Consider the following 18,290-nt stretch of genomic DNA (forward strand, 5'->3'; position numbering starts at 1 on the left):
CATACAACTTTCTACTCTTAAAATTTCTCTTTTCTTAATAGAAAGGAAGCATTTTAACCACAGACCACAGCCTGTGGTTTCAACAGTTCGGCCACAGAGATCATCATGTCTTAGATCTTTTTTTTTTTAAATCATTACCTTCTGTTTTAGAATCCATACCTTGAAAAGGCTCCAAGGTAAGAGTCAGGCAATGAGGTTAAGTAACTTGCCCAGGGTCACACAGTTAGGAAGTGTCTGAGGCCAGGTTTTGAACCTAGGACCCCCCTAGACTTGGCTCTCAATCCACTGAGCCACCTAGCAGCCTTTTCATGCTTTAGATCTTAATCTCACCCATATTTGGGTCCCCTCCAAGATCTTCAACCACTATATCCTCTAATAATAACCTCCTGTCTTATCTCTCCCTCTGTTGGATTCTTCCTAAACCTATTTTTTATATTCACTTTGATCTACAAATCCTACCCCAAGTCTGTTCTACTCTAGTCTCACTTTTCTCCCTTCCCAGGTTGAATGGTAGTTGACCAGTCTAGCCAAATCTTGTTCGCTACCCAAAATCCTTTGCTCCCTTGACCTAGGTCCATTCAGGCCTGTTAATATCTTCTATCCTGAGATCACCTCATTATCTGCAGCCCACTGGGTCCACATTCATGGTATCTAAACTAGCTTTGTCATTTCATTTTTTTACTTTTTTGTAATCCTTTTACTCTTCCTGGAGTGTCTCTATGTCCCTCTCAGAGTTAATGCAAATTTCATCTTTCTTCAAGTCTCTTATTTCTCTCTCAGCAGGACTTCAATTCTTTTCTAACTGAAGAAAAAAAGCAAAAATCCAACCAATCAAACAAGAACCTCTCATCTTTCTTATTCCAAGCTTCCTCCCGTTTTTGAATAATAACAGCTCATATGTATAACAGCTCTAAAGGTTTACAAAGTGCTTTACACACATTTTTTCATTTTATACTTAACAATCCTGTGAGGTCAGTGCTACTATTATCCTTTTTATAGATGAAGAAAGTGAGTCGGAGAGAAAGTAAGTAACTTAGCTATAGTCAGACACCTAGTGAATGTCTTCTCTCCTTGCACCATGCATGAGACAGCCTACCTTTGGGCCAACGAGTATCTCTAGAATAGCTAGGTAGAGGCTGCTAGGGGACAAAGGACAGAGCACTGAGTTTTGAGTCAGGAAGATCTGGGTTCAAATTTGACCTTCCATAATTCTTGTGACACTGGGAAAGTCACTTAAACCTATCTGCCTCAGTTTCCTCAACTGTAAAGTGAGGAGAGTAACAGTACAACATAGGTTATTGTGAAGATTAAATGAGATATTGGTAAAGTACTTAGCACAGTGCATGAGGCATAGCAGTTCTTGTTCCCTATCCCACCTTACCCCAATACAGATGTTTGATTTACATATCTAGCCCTCATTTTTCTTCTGAGCCCAAGTCCCATACCTGACAGGCATTTCCATCTAGTTTGAACCAGAGGAATCTCAGAATCAACATGGCTAAAACTGAACTTATTTATCTTTTCCTAATATCTGGTGAGAGCATTGCCCTTCAAGTCCCAGGTATACAATCTCAGCCACAATTAACTCTTCACTCTCTCTCTCCTCCATATTAATCACTCTCTGGCCAATTCTTTCACTGTCTTGCCTCTGGTCCCTTTCTCTATTCTCACTTGGTCATCAGCTTAGTTCAGGCCTTATCACCTTACTATTGCAGTAGCTTCTTAATTAGACCACTTGTCTCCAGTGTCCTCTCATCCTTCCTTTAAACAGCAGTCAAATTTACACACACACACACACACACACACACAATCTCTTTGGGATACAGTTCTAGTTGAGGTATTTCTGGGATATGCAGTTTTATAGCCCTTTGGGTATAGTTTCAAATTGTTCTCCAGAATGGTTGGATTAGTTCACAATCCCACCTATATACATCAGTCTCAATTTCCCACATCCCCTCCAAAATTGATCATTTTCCTTTTCAGTCATATTAGCCATACTGATAGGTATGAGGTAGTACCCTCAGTTGTCTTAATTTGGATTTCTCTAATCAATAGTGATTTAGAACAACTTTTCATAGGACGATAGATACCTTTGATTTCTTCATCTGAAAACTGCCTTTTATCACCAAACTGAAATATATATATTTTAAACCCTTACCTTCCATCTTAAAATCAATATCGTATTTAAGTTCCAAAGCAAAAGAGCAGTAGGACTAGACAATGGGGGTTAAGGGACTTGCCCAGAGTCACACAGCTGGGAAGTGTCTGAGGCCATATTTGAACTCAGGACCTCCCATTCCTAGGTCTGGCTCTCAATCCACTGAGTCACCCAGCTGTCCCCACTAAACTGATACTTTTTTTTTTTAAACCCTTACTTTATGTCTTAGAGTCAATACTGTGTATTGTTTCCAAGGTAGAAGAGTGGTAAGGGTAGGCAATGGGGGTCAAGTGACTTGCTCAGGGTCACACAACTTGGAAGTGTCTGAGGTCAGATTTGAACCTAGGACCTCCTGTCTCTAGGCCTGGCTCTCAATCCACTGAGCTACCCAGCTGCCCCCTAAACTGATATTCTTAAAGCACATTATTATTATTATTATTATTTTTTGTTTAAGAAACATTGGTGCCTCCTTCTTTCCTAAGGACAAATACCAACTCCTTTGGCACTTAAAGTTCCATACAACTTGATTCCAGTTTATAGTTCCAGCCTGATTTCCTATTACTTCCTAGTATGTACCTTACATTCCAGCCAAACTGGCTTCCTTGCTATTCCCTGCAAAACATTTCATTTCCTGCCTGCATGTCTTTGAAAAAGGTGTGGGCCCTGCCTGAAATGCTTATCCTCCTTACCTCTACCTCTCGGAGTTCTACTTTCCTTCAAGGAGAAGTTACTTCAGATGTGTACTTGCTGCAGCCACCAATGGAACGTGAGACCCTTAAGGAAAGGGACAATTTGTATCTTTGATTCTCTAAGTGCCTCGAAAATTATTTTTTGGTCTATACTTTTAATTTCTCTGGTACAGGGAATTCCGGTGAGTAAACTTCCTGTACCAAAGCAAAATGGCATCCTATAACTGAGGCAGCCAGATGCTTAATATTCACTGACAGATACTTAATTGAAAATGAAAAATAGGTCATGGTTAGGGAACAGGGAATTTTCTGTAAAGGGGGTAGAAGATATGAGAAATGATGTGGAAGTGTCATGAAAAAGTTAAACAAGTGACTATCAGGGAGATGGAGATGAGAGAACAGACAATTTTGAGGTTACAATTCTCTTACTGGGAAGTCGGCAATTCCCTCAAAGAGAAATGTGGAAAAAATGAAAGTGCTGGTTGTAGGGGTGAGCATGGCAGCAGTCAAGATAATCAGCTATTTTAGACATTCTGAATCTGCAGTGTCAACTAGATATCCAGGAGCGGTTTGGCAGATAAATGGAAAAAAATACTATTAGCACTTGAGAGATTAGGGATCTAGAGATATAGATTTTTGGGAATCTTATGCAAAAAGATAATTGAACCCATGAGAACTGAAGAATTTGACAAGGGAGAAAGTGTAGAGAGGAGGGTCTTGGGATAATATATATCCATGTTAAAAAAGCCAGGAGATGGATGATGATTCAGCTAAGGAACATGGACAGAAGCCAATGGATTACCCAGGAGATGAATATCAACAATATTAAAAGTGACAGAAAGATCAGAGGCCTAGAATAGGGAAAAGGGCATTTAATTCAGTCATTAAGTGACTGGCAATTTCTGAGGCAATTGTTTCATAGCAGGTGACTAGAGTCAGAAGCCATATTGCAGTGGGTTGAGGAGAATGAGGGGTAAATTAAGCTGTTGGAAATTTTAAGTTTGGGGTTTCTTCCCCCCCCCCCACTGGAATATATTGCAACGAAAGGGCCTGGGTTTGGACTTCTGCTCTACTTCCTCATTCTTGTTTTAGAATTCAATGAAAACACAAATCATTCTGGCCTCATGGAGACTATAACATGGCACCAACATTAACCTACCTCTTAAGGTGTATGTGAGACTCTCCAGGCTCAACTTGGCATCAAAGAGCTCAATTAACACCAGGGGTTTACAGAGGACACAACACATCATGGAAGGTGGTAGGGAAATCCCTACTTCCAGAAACACTTTATTGAGACCTTATTGCTTATGCAGTTAAGGAAACACTGATTGACCTACGGAAAAATCCCACATGCCCTAGTCTAAGTTACCCCTGTAAAGGAGTCTCCTTCTTATTAGGAAGTTAAGGGTATATCTCAGAAAATGTGGCCAGACTGAGACTCTAAGAACAGAATATTTTCTGGCAGAAGCAGAGTCCAGAAGGAGTGTAGAGGAGCAACAGAGCTGATGAGAACTCTCCAAACTGTATCAAAAAGGTGGAGGCCATAAGAGAGGAGGGCATTAGCATTCCTTGTGAACCTGTGAAGGCTCAGCCCTAGTTCAATTAAGGAGACTCAGTCTTGACTCTGAAAGAGTAGCAACAAGGAGGGGAGCAGTTGAATTTCTCCTATGAAGTGCTAGAGCTGGAAGGGAATGGGTAAGGTTGGGGTAGAGGGGAGGCTGGTAACACTGCCAGACAACATGGACCCTAGTACTGACAGAACCTTCCTGGAAAATTTGAGATGGGGCACAGGAGGAGGTCAAAGTTGTTTACAACATTTTGGCTTTTTGGTGCACTGCTATGGGGGCTGAGAGAATAAAGAGGAAACAGACTTAGAATAAGCCAGTTAATAGGCTAGAAAAAAAACATACTGGACAAGCAAGCATTACCTATGAGGACAAGGAAGAGCCTCAGCACTCAATATAGGAAAAGGCTCTCTCTGCCTTCTACTCAGACTAGTTTCCAGAGACCACATCTTAGCAATCCAGGTCAGAGTTTAAATTATCATGGCAGGAGGGATGGAGTGGAAAAGAGAGGTGGCTCAATGATCAGAAGTCAGGGATGACAGCAGAAAAACAGCTAGGTCTCAGACCTTCCAGGCAGTAGTTGATAGAAGCAGGATCCATTTCCCCAATACACAATGATGGGAACAGAAGGGTAATGTCAGAACTTAGGGGACAAACTTGAGCTAACAATTGTGTTTCCTTGGCAAAAACTCAATTCTGCTTCAGGCCTCCATGGGTTCCCCTCAACTTCTACCAGGGGCTTCCCTGGGCCTGATTGCAGCTCTCTCCTCTCAAAGGCACTTCTATCAGGGATTCTGGCTGGGAACAGTATGAGGAAATAGGCTGAAGCTACTAGGCTTGGGAAAGAAGAGGTGTAATGATTTAGGTGGGGCAGCAGATAGGCTAGAAAGAGGTTAAGATCAGTGAAAAGGGCAGTCTAGAACTACCCCTAAGGAAAACCTCCAACATCCTTGATGGACCTTCCATCTCTGTTCAAGGAAGAAGAAAAGCACCTTCTCCAAGAGGTGAGTCCTTGGTCACTAGAAAGGACAATGTTGACTGAAGCAACACCAAGCCAGCATTAATAGCACTGGAGAGCAAAATGGCTCCAGAGGGCAGGTCCTCTGGCTCTACCGGCCTCCATAGTAGAGATGTACAGCCAGACCAATAAGCAGGAGAGCCAAGAAGAAGGCAGCCGTGAGCTGGAGGTGAAGCAGGGTGGCTGAGAGCACAGCATTGACAATCAGTGAAGAGGAGACGACAAAGAGACGGGTGATACTGCTCCCATGCTTCATGATGGCTGACATAAGCAATCCATTAAGGGCCTGACTCAGAACCACCAGCCCTGCCCAGGCTGAGAAACCCTCTAGGAGCCCAGGGCCTGGCCCACCTCCCACATAGAGCCCCAAGTTCATAAGTACCCCAAAGGAGTACAAAAACAGGTTCTGCAAAGCCAAGGGCAGACGCTGCCTCTTCATGAGCAGCTCAGTGTAGACTGAGGAGAGGCCAGAGATGAGGCAGTAAAGCAAGAGCAGCAACAGACCCAGGGGAGTCACATGGAGGGGCATGGCTGCTGCTGGGGATGGTGGGAGGAGGCCCTGCGGATCCTGGAGGCCTGCAGCAGCATAGCAGGCTCCAGCACCAGTCAGTAGCAGAAGTGCCAGCCCCTGCCTGGCAGAAAGACGGCGATTCAGGCAGAGGCAGTAAAGGAGAGCTGTGCTGCCAATTTTGAGGTTGCTCATCACTTGGTAGGTGCTTGGGTCCATGTACCGCTGCAGGTGAATGACGAGGTTGTTGTTGGCACCATAGAGCAGTGCAGAAAGTGCAAAAGGGGCAGCCTGGCGCCAAGGCAGAGTGTCCCATAGTCTTGGCTGCCTCCTGGCCATCAAAGAGAATGCAGATAGCAGTAATTTGGTCAGTTCGGTCCAAAGCACAGCTGAAGAGGGACGGAAGGGGACATGGCCATCTATTCGACACAAGGCCAGCAGTGGGGCATGGGCACCATACATGGTTGTGGACAAGAGGAGCATAAGCACCCATCGGGCCTGGCTCGGGCGCCCTATGCCCGGTATGCCCCCTTCCTCCACATTCATCCCCACTCTACCAACTGAGGCCTTAGGTGGGTAAGTAATGGCAAAAGTAAGAGTGGGGGGAAAGTTTATAGTCCATCAAGTAAAACTGAATGATGGAGCCAGCTCCTAGGAAGGCAAATTCTAGATACATTATCAAATTAACAAGAAACTAGGTAGGCTATAGGTTAGAGCCATAAGTAGAGGAAATAGGGACTTATCTACCCCTTCCTTAAAAAAAAAAGAAAGAAGCAAAGAAGGAAAGAAAGAAGGAAAAAGAAAGAAAGAAAAAAGAGAGAGACAATACTCTAGAAGCACAGATGCTGGAAGACAAAAAGAAGGATATGGGTAGAAGACAGGGAGAAAACATCTGTGGTCTAGAATAGCTGAGGCAACTGAAAATAAGTAGCTAGGGAGGTTAGAGATGGGGCAAGACAGCTAGCCTTCCTTGATGACCCTATATAGTCAGTCCTGCTGCCTATCCATGCTGACCCAGATTCCAAGGCTTGTCCTCAGAGGGCAGTGGGTTTTCCTGAGGAGGCTTTGGAGGGAAGACTGCTGAGAGTGTACTAGTCAGGTCCCTTACGCAGGGCCCGGAGATAATCCTTCAAGGTCTTCTCGACATTGGGTACTGCATAGGACTGTGCTGCATAGATGCCGGTGCATGCACCAATTGCGAAACCCATCACCGCTGATGCCCTCAACTTGGCTACGACATAGCCGGCCAGGAAGCCCTTGAGAAAAGGAGATGACAGGAACGATCCTTCCTGCAAGAAAGCCAGTCAGATAGCATTGAAAACATGGAGTAAAACTCAAATTGGGATACATGCCTTAGCAACAAGCCTGAGAAAGGCCCTCTTTCCCTCTTCTGTCAGGAGCTTTCTAAGTAGAGCCTAGTCCCAAACTACCCCTGAATTCCAGGTATAGAAACTGAAGTATACAGAGATATTTTCTCAAGTTTGTTTGGCTGGAAAACCTAGAAAGAATCCTAGCCAACCCCCACCAGTCTAATCATTTAAGCCTCTGCCATTTAGTAATTTAACCTCATGTCACCATCGACTTTCTATAACTTATGTGGCTCCTGCCTATATTCCACTACAAAACTGTAGCAAACATAATTAGTATATAGGATGTGGCCACCAAAGGGAGGGAGAATGTGACTTAGAAATGAACCAAACATCAGAGATATTAAGCCCACTACTAAGTGACATTAGGTGGGGACTATTTGGGTATATTTATGCCTTTATGCCAACTTTGCCAATTACCTGTTCCACACCTGTCTTGACCTCCTCTTCTAGTCGTCGTTGTAGATGTTCCAGCTGATTTTTTAGGAAAGCCAGGTCTTTCACCTTTGGCATCGAGTCCTATGGCAGGGGAGAAGCTTTCTACTTACAGTCTGACCAAGTCAACTGAACCCTGTCCCCCCATCCTCCCTTCAATGGCTGTCTAGGATCAAGAGGAAACAGGAAGAACCAAAGAAATAGTAAATCATGATTTTCCTAATATATTCCATTTGCTTTCTAAGGCAAGGTGTATTCCACTTTCTGGGTCACTCTTTCACTGTCCTCACCTTGGTCTAACATTGTCAGTTCCAAAGATTATTACTGGGAAAAAGGGATGTCCCAAAGGCAGGAGCCTCAAACCATTATCCACAAGGGATTCCCTTTTGAAATAGTATATACAATTTTATTTTCCATACAAATTACTCAATATTTCAGCCTTTCCATAGATAGATGAAAAACTGGACTTAGTATATAGGTCAAATTGAGAATTCTTTCTTGACTAAATTCTTTGGCTCTAAACTTGATATTTTTTCTTTCCAGCATTAAGAGCAAATATTGTCATTGAGTACTATCTTAAGGAGAGTGAGACTTAGTAGCATAGGGGATTTAACATTCCTTGGGACAATAGGCTCTAGGGGATTTGGATCAGATGAAAGCTATCCCTGGTCTGGGTAAATCTGTTCCCCTAAAGCCAAATATTTCCCAGAATAGTTTAAACTGAGCTTGAAGCTAAGGAGGACATGATGGGAAGCTGAGTTGGCTCCCCTGGGAGTCTAAAAACCCTCTAACAATTACATCCCAAAGTGAAATAATGGGTTACTTCAGAATACCAGTGAGTACATACCCTCTCCCCCATCACTAGACATGTCTTCAGGACTGGAAGCATTTATTTACTTGCCAAAGATGTAAAAGGGATTTCTGCTCATGAATGAGATGGACTAAATTGTTCTACCAACTCTTGAGTCTCCAAAAGTTTTCCTAGGGTTGATGGTACACGGTTTCCCCATGCCATTGCATCAAACATTTAAGGGTCCATTTTGTTTAAAACATCATAAGCCATGATACTGACAAGAGGATTGGAAGAAGAAACACTTATTTCCTCGGTAAAGAGTACTCGGCAACTCACTACCATTTCAGGCAGAAGTTTTAACCTGGGCCATGGAACAGGGTACCTGAGACAGCTGGAATGGGGGTCACAAATTATTTTCATGCAGGAGAACACTGGCGGGAGATCAGAGAAACTAGGCTGACACATTAAACCCGACCGGCCATTTCTCCTCATTCAAATCCTTCTGAAAAGGCAGAATGCCTAAAGAAGTGTTCTTAAATATCAGATAATTTAGCCTCTCCCTTTACAGACTAGGAAACCAAAGCCCAGAGAGAGGAAGTGATTACCCTAAGGCCACACAGCAAGTTTAAATGTCAGCGCTAGAATCAGAAGTTAGGTGTCCTGGACGCCTAGCTTACATCTCTTTCTACGGGGCTGAGTTTATAAAGTTGAGACAACTGGCTCGAAACCTCAGATAGTCTTTCTGGGGGTTGGGATTTGGGGGAGAAAGAATATCTCGCCTCCCTTCTGCCCCACGCTTGCATGGACACTCACCTTGTCATCCGCCATCTTCCCCGGGCGCGTTCAGTACGCAGCCGCGGCCACACCCCCACGCTTCGCGACTTCCGGGGACGCCTGGTGAGGCGAGGCCGCGTGATGTCGAGTTTTTGTCTAATGCCCAAATACGGCATCCTAACGTAGGTGTGCAAGAGTGCTAGCTGGGGGTGAGTGTGAGGTGTGCTTGCTAGGGAAATGTGTGTGTGTCTAGGCTGTGGGATCGACCTGGGAACCCGTTAGGCTCTGCATGGGTGTGTGCCACGCTTCGTGCCAGGTCCCCACCCTGCTAGAAGGGATGAGCTCATAGTGGCTCAAAGGCAGGTGTCAGAAGTTCCGACTAGGTTCGCGTGCACGCCGTGACACACGTAGGCACGTGTCTGTGCAGCCAACTCCCCCTCCCCCCGCGCCTGCGTATTTGCGTGCCCGCGGACGCAGCACTCCTGTGCCACTGAGCTCACCGTGACCCGAACCGGGCCCGACTCCGCCCCGTGTTTGTGTAGCTCGGGCTCGGCTCACTGGCGCAGAAGGGGCCGGGCTTGTAGGAGCCGCATCCCTGAAGTCAGGCTGGGAGGACGGGCCGGGGCCATGCTGGGCAAGGACTACATGTTAGCTATCATCTTGGTCAACTGCGACGGTGCGTGAGGGTCCAGGGTGGGGTGGGCGACCCAGGAGATCTGGGGAGAGCGGGAGACTAGAGAGCTAGGGATGGTGGGGAGGGGAGGGTGGCAGAGAAGTGATTGGAAGAGACAGGGGCCGAAGGATCCATGCGGGACCCAGTAGGACCAGATGCCCAGAAAGAGGGACGGGGGCTGTGAAGGGCTTGGATCAGGAGACAGTGAGATGCTGCATCCTTGAACTGAAGAGGGAGCAACTGAGGGAAACCAGAGACTATCATTCCAGATGTAGCTGTAGCTGCAGAGCCCTGGTTTGTATTTCAAACTCAGCTTACCGCACAGCCGTCGTGCCTCTTCCCATCTCAGACATATGTACAACCCAAAGAAAGAAATTTTGCTAGGATCGGGGACCAAAGAGAGGAGGAAGCTTGGGGGAAGATGTAGCTAAAGGATCTTTCACTCTTTTTTGTGTCGTGGACCTGTTTGGCAGTCTGGTGAAACCTATGGACCTCTTCTCAGAATAATGTTTTTAAATACATAAAGTAGAATACATAGGATTTCCAAAGAAAGCCAATTATATTTAAACGAAGTTATAAAATTAAGGAATAATTCACAAATCTTATAAGGGTCAAGAAGGTATGGGACTTGGAAAGGAGTCCCTTGCTAATTAGTTGTGTGACTCAATGTGAATCACTTGATCCCTTTGGGCCTCATTTTTCTTCATCTGCAAAATGAGAGAGTTGGTTGAGATGATCTCTAAGGCCCATTCTGGCTCCATTTGACCCTAGTGGCTGGGGCTGAATATGTCTGAATACTCTAGGGCTCACTCTCTTGATCATGGTGCTCTTACAGATGACTTATGGGGTGACCAGAGCCTAGAGGGAGAGCCAGGGTTACCTCCTGGGTGGCGGAAGATCCATGATGCTGCTGGCACTTATTACTGGCATGTACCCAGTGGCAGTACTCAATGGCAGCGCCCAGTCTGGGAACCTGGGGATTCTATACCACCTGATTCGGTATGTGGGTGTTGGAGAGAGAATGGTGATGTCTGGTGGGGTTGGAGGGGATAGTAATCCTCCTGGTAGGATCCCTGATCTCTTACACATTTGACTTTAAGTTGATATACCCCCCCTTCTCTATAGGGCACAGAAGGGTCTTGGGGATTACGACCCCCTAAAGGGAGATCCTTCTCTAGCCTGGAAAGCTCACTGGACCGAAGGTAATCAGGATGGGGATGTGAATCTCATTGTCTGCTGAACCCCCCACCAGGAGGCAGGGAGGGAGAGGGCAGTTGGATAATCTGACTTGTGGCTGGATGACCAAAGTCAATCATCTGGGTCATTGGCTACCATTTTAGAATTATATCTCCTGTTCTGGGCTCTTTGGGTTCTGAGTGAGTTGGTGCCACTCCTTATGGGGAGCCTCCTCTCACTAGCCCTGCTCTGTTTCAGGACTTCTCTACCCTGGTGTGGGGAAGAAGCCTACATCCGAAACATGGAACCAGGCTCCAAGGTAGAGGGTGGTGGGTACCAGTGCCTACTTTTGAGCATCAGGGATCATTTGGGAATGTTGAAGCAGGCATTAATGGGCTCTTAGAATTGGAGCCTGGACCAGAAAGATCTCAGGACATGGGGTGGTAGGGAAAGGTCATGGGAATATGTATCTTTAGGTACAAAGGGGATCACGGCCTGTATTTCTAGAGCCAAGTGGTAATCATGGGTTATATTATGCCCCCTCCTTTCATAGGGGATGATGGGCTTATTGATAGGATGATGCTAGTAATAGCTGTGTGCTCATGGGCCAGGTCATTTAACCTCTCTGAACTTTAGTTTTCTCACTTGTAAAATAGAGGCTTGTACTATCTTCCTTATGGTGTTGTGAGGCAAGTACTTTGTAAAATATCTACCTACACCCTGTATAAATGTATCTGTAGAGGAATATCTTGACCGTATTGCACTTCATCCCTACAATTCCTAACCCCCCTCTCCCCCAAATAACTTTCTTCCACCTGGCCCTACTATCTGTCAGTGCTTTGCAGTACGATCTCTGGGCTGGGTAGAGGTGCCTGAGGAGGACTTGGCACCAGGAAAGAGCAGCATTGCCGTCAATAACTGCATTCAACAGTTGGCACAGAGCCGGGGTCAAAGCCGTCCACCTGCTAGGGCCTGGGGTGAGGTGAGCCTACCTGTTGGCTGTTTGGACCCTTATTATTCTCTCTCAATTTCCCTCCCCTGTGGCTTGGGTTAGAAAGACTCAGAGGCTGGATAGGAATGATCAGTATCTCTGGTCAGTCCCAGCCATAGACCTTCAAACTTAGAGGTAGGCACACTAGGTTTTTTGAAGTCTAACAACTTGGATTCTGTGTAATCGTGGACAAAGGCTTCCCTATTCTGATACTCATTTGAACCAGATCACTTCTAAAGTCCCTTTTAGCTTTTCTAGGGGCATATAGAACTTTCTGACCCCCCCCCCCCCACCTCTGTCCCCCATCTCCAAGACTTGGGATCTGGCTCTTTAGACTCAGCTTCCTGCCCTGTTTTCCAAGAAGCCATTCTCAGCCACAATATCACCTTCGAACCACCTATAGGTCATTCATTACTCATGAGAACCCTCTTTTGTCTGTTCTCTAACTCCCCTGGGGAATCTGTAGGGTCAGAACATGTTGATGATTCTGAAGAAGGACACAATGAGTCTGGTGAATCCCCTGGACCACAGCTTAATCCACTGTCAGCCACTTGTGCACATCCGAGTCTGGGGTGTGGGCAGCACCAATGGCCGGTGAGAAATTCCTGGACAACTGATTTTCCTGAAGATTCACATGCCCCCTCCCCCAGGGGTGATTTCTCTGACATTAAATCCCCATGGACATGGATCCCCTGACCTTGCTGAGCTGGACCTTGATTCTGGATCCCTTCCAGACCCTGGTCCTCTGACCTTGCAGTGCTGGACCTTGGTCCCAGATCTCTCCTAGATTTGACCCTGATAGATGCTTACACCCCTCTATATTCTGGCATGGACCTTGTGGGGGAGGGCAAATTGAGCTACTTCCTGCCTTTGAAAGGAGTGGGAAGGATGGGGATGAAGCAGGAAAGGTATGGACTGACTGTCCCCTGTGCTCCTCACATGCTTCTGGATCAGGGACAGGTGAGTGTTCAGGTCTGCTGCCCTCTCTATTCTCCTCCCTCACTTCCTTCTATTCCCTTTCACTCTGAAGACCTCTCTCCTTTTCTAGATGTCCTCTCTTCTATCTTTCCCCTTCTCCCAGTGTCTTTCCTTTTCACTCCCATCACTCAGCTTCCCAACCCCATCCCTGCCCCCTCACAGGGACTTCGCCTTTGTGGCGGGTGACAAGGATACCTGCATGTTGAAATGCCACGTGTTTCGCTGTGATGTTCCAGCCAAGGCCATTGCCAGTGCCCTGCATGGGCTGTGTGCCCAGGTGAGGGGCCCTGAATGGGATAGGGCAGGAGGGGGCTGAAGGGGGCTGAATCTCAAGAGTTCCCCTCGCCTGATCTCTCACCCCCGACCCCAGAGTGTTTATGTTGCAGATTCTGTCAGAGAGAGCAGGGGTGAGTGGTGATCCTCCTCGATGTTCCCTGGACCCCATCTCCCCTGAGGATCTACCCAGGCAAGGTACAGCCAGAGGATGGGGTAAAGAGTGGGGACCACAGGCCATCAAAATAATTTTAGTGGAGTTGGATGGATAGCTTGGGTGGGGGCTATAGTGGGAGGGAAAGTGATCATAGGAGTTTTTGCCCATACTTTGTGACCAGCCTTTTCTGCTACTCCTGTGCCATACAGTGGGAGGTCCTAGATCTGTACTGGCAAACCTATGGCACAAATGCTGGAGGGGGCTGCTCCCTTTTCCCTCTCCATCCTGCCTGAGGACATTTCTCATATCACCCACCCCTCTGCCCAGCAGCCCAATGGGAGCACTTCCTCCCTCCCCTGTCTGGGGTAAGGGAGGTAGGGCTCACATGTGGTGTGAGGGTTGCAGTTTGGACACTCAGGTTCTAAAAGGTTCACCATCACTGTGCTAGAAGTAGTAGGCCTTACCTGGTCCCAGATTTGACGGTGGTGGGAGTAGGGAGGTCCTCATCTCCAGTGCTGCACCTGCATGGTTACTCTGGGTAGGGATGTTCACTTTGAGGGGGCCCACAGTGATCTTATGTACCTCTCAGTGGAGCTTCTTGATGCGGTGAGTCAGGCTGCCCAGCAGTATGAGGCTCTCTACGTTGGGACCCTGCCAGTCAGCAAGGCCATGGGTAAGAAACTGGGAACAGTCAGCTGGGGCAAGGAGAAAATCTAAGGCAGATCTGGGTGGAGGACAATGGAATGGACATAGGATGAGAAACAAGACATGAAATTCTGAAATGTCTATGTCTTGAAGTGTTTTACATCTCCCTGTAAGATCTAACTGTAAAAAGCCTTAAGGCCTGACCCTCCCTTCCCTACCCTAGATCTTATACTTGGTTACCCTGCTCAGTTTCTCTCAAAGTGAGCTAGAGGGCCTTTTGTCTTAAAGTCTCCCTGAGGTCCACCCCTTAGAAACCCATTCCTTTGAACTAGGATAGGAGCTGCAATGTGTGTATCCCCACCCCCCCAGGGATGGATGTGCTGAATGAAGCCATTGGGGCCTTGACATCCCAGGGGGACCATCATTCCTGGGCCCCAACTATACTCAGCGTCTCTGACTCACTCATGACTGCATTGCCTGCCCAGGTAATAGGGATTGGCAACCATTAAAGTGCTAGAGGAGATCCGGTTTCAGAAGGAAAGGGGAAGAGACTGAGATCTTGCATTAATGTGTGGAGTCCTAAGGCAGGATCTCTCAGGCAGGGACTGAAGCCAGGTCTTTGGGGTCAAGTGGGAGCATTTGTGGGAGGGGGAGGTCTTGAGAAGGGGCCAGTCCCCCATTGATGACTGCATATTGGGGGTGGGGGGAAGGGACAGGCAGAGCTGTGTGCAGAAGAGGAGCCATTGTGGCAGTGTCCAGTACGACATGTGACCTTCATTGGTGTTGGCCATGATCCTCACACCTTCGGACTCATTGCTGACCTTGGTCACCAACGGTTCCAGTGTGCTGCTTTCTGGTGCCAGCCTCATGCTGGGGCACTATCTGAGGCTGTTCAGGCCGCATGCATGGTGAGCTTTGAGGGTTGGGGGAGCTTGCTCTGGGATGAGGGAGGGGCAGGATGGTATTTTGGGAAATCCTAATTCATTCCTTACTATGGTACATAAAATTCTTGATCTCTAGCAGTTCCTTGGCCTACATGGATTTTTTTCCTCTTAGTTGGGAATTGCTTATAAGCAACAGAAAGACCAGAGTCATTTAGATACTTCCTTTGTGCAGGCCTTAGGCTTCAGATGGAGGTAGCTGATCAGACAAACAACATTAGCTGAAGATAGTTATTGACCAACTCCTTTCTCCAGTTAGCTTGAAGGAGCTTAGTAGTAGTCAGAAAGGATGATGCTGCCCTTTCCTCCCCATTGGCTGTCCCATACAAATTTCTTCTTCCTTAGATTCCTGTTCCCCTTCATCCTTTTTCCCTGTAGAATTTCCCATGTGATCATCCTTTCTCTCTTCCCTTGGGTCCTTCACTTTCATAACCCTTCTCTTCTCTCTTCCTCATGTCCCATCTGACTAAGTCCTCTTAGTTCTACTTCTATAACATCTCTTAGTCCATCCCCCTCTTCATCCTAACCACCCTAGTATGGGCCCTCAGTACTATCTCCTGGAAGGTAGTAGCCTCCTTCCATTCTTCTTTGGAAAAGAATGGCATCTTTGGATGGCTCTAGTTCATGTTCTAGCCTTCATGTTCCTGCCAGAAGAATCTTGTGTATAGACCTTCCACTTATAAAGCTTTAGTTACCCCTTTTACCTCTCAAATAGACTTCAAAGTCTTCTGCCTGGCATTCAAGGACCTTCTCAGTATGGTTTGCTCTACCTTTACAGCCTTACTATGCCACTCTCCTTTAAGCATTTTGTAGTCTAATCAAATTGTAGTATTCCCAGTCCACCAAACATGCAATGTGATTGATCTGCTGTCTCTTTTCTTTTGTTCACACTATTCCCAATTTGAATACCCTTTCTTCACATGTTGAAATCTTACCCAGTCTTTAAAACCTAAATTAAATACCATATGCTCCAGAATTCCTTCCCGCATGCTCTTGCTTTGTAACAACCTTCCTCCTTTCTCCTGGACCTCAGAGAATACTTTTGTTTTATAACCCTACTATACTTAGGTAATATGGTGTCTTATCCCTCAATTAGATTGTAAGCTCCTTGAGTACAGGTATAGTATCTTACCTCAAATTTGTATATCCTTCCTTAACTAACACAGGTTTCTATATATAGTAGCAGGTGCTTAATAAGTGTTTGTTATGGGGGCAGCTGGGTAGCTCAGTAGATTGAGAGTCAGGCCTAGAGACTGGAAGTCCTAGGTTCAAATCCAGCCTCAGACACGTCCCAGCTGTGTGACCCTGGGCAAGTCACTTGATCCACATTACCCACCCTTACCACTCTTCCACCAAGGAGCCAATACACAGAAGTTAAGGGTTTAAAAAAAATATTGCACTAGAAATACCAACTATAGCAATAAAACAAGAAAAAGAAATTGAAGGAATAAAAATAGGCAATGAAAAAACAAAGTAAGTGTTTGTTATATTGTACTGGATTGTATTGCATCCCTTTTCTTAGGTACAGTACCAGAAATGTCTTGTGGCCTCTGCTGCCCGAGGGAAAGCCCGGGGTGCCCAAGCCCGGGCTCGACTTCGACTCAAAAGGACAAGCTCTGTGGACTCTGCAGGAGGACCTTTGCCTCTCTCACTCCCCTTGCTCAAAGGTGGAGTTGGAGGTGCAGGGGCCGCCCCCCGTAAAAGAGGTGTATTCTCCTTCCTTGACTCCTTCCGACTAAAACCCTCTTTACTGCATATGCCCTAGATTGAGATGGGAAAGGTTGGGAAGGGAGGCTTTGGGGGCCCTGCCAGCAATTTCACACCACTCATATTCTAGGAGCCCAACTAGCCACCCTAACACCTCCCTATTCTCACTTGCCCCTATTATCTATGGAGTCTTCCTTACTTACCCCTCATCTTCCTGCCTGGCCCATCCCTATCTCTTCTATTAATATGTTAATGATTTATATTGAATATTTATTAGCCTTCTCTGGGTTGACTGCAACCTCTGCCCCTATCCCAGACCCATTTCCCTCCTCATTCCTGGTTCCTGTGACCCCTGTCCCTGTCCAGTCCTGGGCAGTTGCCTCTACCTCAGCAACACTTTTTAGCAAAATCAATGCAAATAAAATCTCAGAGTGGCCTCGCTGGATGTGACTGTGCTGCCAAGGAAGGAGTCAGTGGCTGTTTCTGTGTTTGGTGCTAGTAGTTATGGATGGTTCATTTGGAAAGAATATATCCTGGGGGAAATTTGACTAGTATCTCCTCTTGCAGAAGGGGTGAGGGGGTCCAGAAAGCAGAGGGAATCTCTTGAGTGAAACTACTATCTTCCAATCCTAGAGATCAGGCACTTAATCAATTAGAGCTATCAATAGACATTAATTAAGTACCTACCAAGTTATAGGCATTGGTGTGGATGCTGGTAATAAAAAGATGTGAAAATCTCTGTCCTTAGGGAGCTGACAATTCTATTGGGGGAGGGCTGTGGGGGCGCAATATGTACACTTTCAAATAAATACAAAAACAGTATAATAAAATACTATAAATATAACAGAAAAGAAATATAAGCTATTAGAGCAAAGAAGCATTCACAGCTGGGGGAGTCAGGAAAAGCTTCATTTTCTACATGTAAGCATTAGAACTGAACTTTGAAGGAAGCCAGGGATTATAAGAGGTAAAGAAAGTACAATCCAGACCTGGGGCACAGATATAGGGATGGATTGTTATATATGAGTGATATTAAGATCCTATTCGACTAGACAGAAGAGTGAAGGCAAGTAGGGTGGAAAGGAAGGTTGAAGCTATGTTCTGTGAAGGCCTCAAGACTTACATGCCAAAGAGAGTCTACATTTGCCTTGGGCTGCTGAGTGGTACAGCGAGTAGAGTGTTGGAGTGGGGTTATTTGAAGCTTGCCGCAGACACTTACTGTAACAGGTCAGTTAAATTTTCAGTCTCAGTTTCTTTTTAAAAGTCTTTTCATTTTATATATTTTGAGTTCCAAGTTGTCTCCCTCCCTCCCAACCCTGTATTAGAAAAGGAACAATATTCCTGTTGCTGTATACAAGTTCTCTTGGATCTGTTCATTTGGCTCTGCATTACTTCATGAAAATCTTTGTGTTTTTCCTAAAATCAACCTGCTTGTCATTTCT

At 46.0% G+C, this 18,290-nt stretch overlaps 3 protein-coding genes across 5 annotated transcripts; 1 reads left to right on the top strand and 2 right to left on the bottom strand.

Moving 5' to 3' along the window:
• Positions 1–4,098: 4,098 nt before the first annotated feature.
• LOC123237558 (probable UDP-sugar transporter protein SLC35A4) lies at positions 4,099–6,714 on the bottom strand. Its single transcript, XM_044664542.1, has one exon. The coding sequence runs from the start codon at positions 6,482–6,484 to the stop codon at positions 5,522–5,524; it is 963 nt and encodes a 320-aa protein (XP_044520477.1). The 5' UTR covers positions 6,485–6,714; the 3' UTR covers positions 4,099–5,521.
• Positions 6,715–6,826: 112 nt separating this feature from the next.
• On the bottom strand, positions 6,827–9,361 carry LOC123237565 (SLC35A4 upstream open reading frame protein). Its single transcript, XM_044664552.1, has 3 exons — positions 9,347–9,361; positions 7,726–7,824; positions 6,827–7,227 (listed from the first exon to the last, which is right to left on the bottom strand). The coding sequence occupies exons 1-3, from the start codon at positions 9,359–9,361 to the stop codon at positions 7,030–7,032; spliced, it is 312 nt and encodes a 103-aa protein (XP_044520487.1). The 3' UTR covers positions 6,827–7,029.
• A 473-nt stretch (positions 9,362–9,834) lies between these two features.
• Positions 9,835–17,284, top strand: APBB3 (amyloid beta precursor protein binding family B member 3). 3 transcript variants are annotated; one of them, XM_044664537.1, is made up of 13 exons: positions 9,835–9,983; positions 10,816–10,979; positions 11,106–11,182; positions 11,415–11,475; positions 11,992–12,138; positions 12,614–12,741; positions 13,102–13,107; positions 13,288–13,402; positions 13,512–13,596; positions 14,145–14,228; positions 14,570–14,685; positions 14,917–15,108; positions 16,664–17,284. In XM_044664537.1, the coding sequence occupies exons 1-13, from the start codon at positions 9,935–9,937 to the stop codon at positions 16,904–16,906; spliced, it is 1,467 nt and encodes a 488-aa protein (XP_044520472.1). In that variant the 5' UTR covers positions 9,835–9,934; the 3' UTR covers positions 16,907–17,284. The 3 variants fall into 3 exon arrangements, with proteins under 3 accessions (XP_044520472.1, XP_044520470.1, XP_044520471.1); XM_044664535.1 differs by lacking the exon at positions 13,102–13,107 and having other exon boundaries at positions 9,855–9,983; positions 13,258–13,402; XM_044664536.1 differs by lacking the exon at positions 13,102–13,107 and having other exon boundaries at positions 9,855–9,983.
• The last annotated feature ends 1,006 nt before the right edge of the window (positions 17,285–18,290 follow it).

This window comes from Gracilinanus agilis, chromosome 2, assembly GCF_016433145.1.
Source record: "Gracilinanus agilis isolate LMUSP501 chromosome 2, AgileGrace, whole genome shotgun sequence".
NCBI classification, from domain to species: Eukaryota; Metazoa; Chordata; class Mammalia; order Didelphimorphia; family Didelphidae; genus Gracilinanus; species Gracilinanus agilis.

Bases quoted from the DNA above. Each gene is read 5' to 3' on its own strand.
- LOC123237558 (XM_044664542.1), bottom strand. From the start codon at position 6,484: ATGAATGTGGAGGAAGGGGGCATACCGGGCATAGGGCGCCCGAGCCAG.
- LOC123237565 (XM_044664552.1), bottom strand. The intron at 7,228-7,725 runs GTAATTGGCAAA...GCTTTCTTGCAG, and splicing joins TCAAGACAGGTGTGGAACAG to GAAGGATCGTTCCTGTCATC.
- APBB3 (XM_044664535.1), top strand. From the start codon at position 9,935: ATGCTGGGCAAGGACTACATGTTAGCTATCATCTTGGTCAACTGCGAC. The intron at 10,980-11,105 runs GTATGTGGGTGT...CCTTCTCTATAG, and splicing joins ATTCTATACCACCTGATTCG to GGCACAGAAGGGTCTTGGGG. The intron at 14,229-14,569 runs GTAAGAAACTGG...CCACCCCCCCAG, and splicing joins GCCAGTCAGCAAGGCCATGG to GGATGGATGTGCTGAATGAA.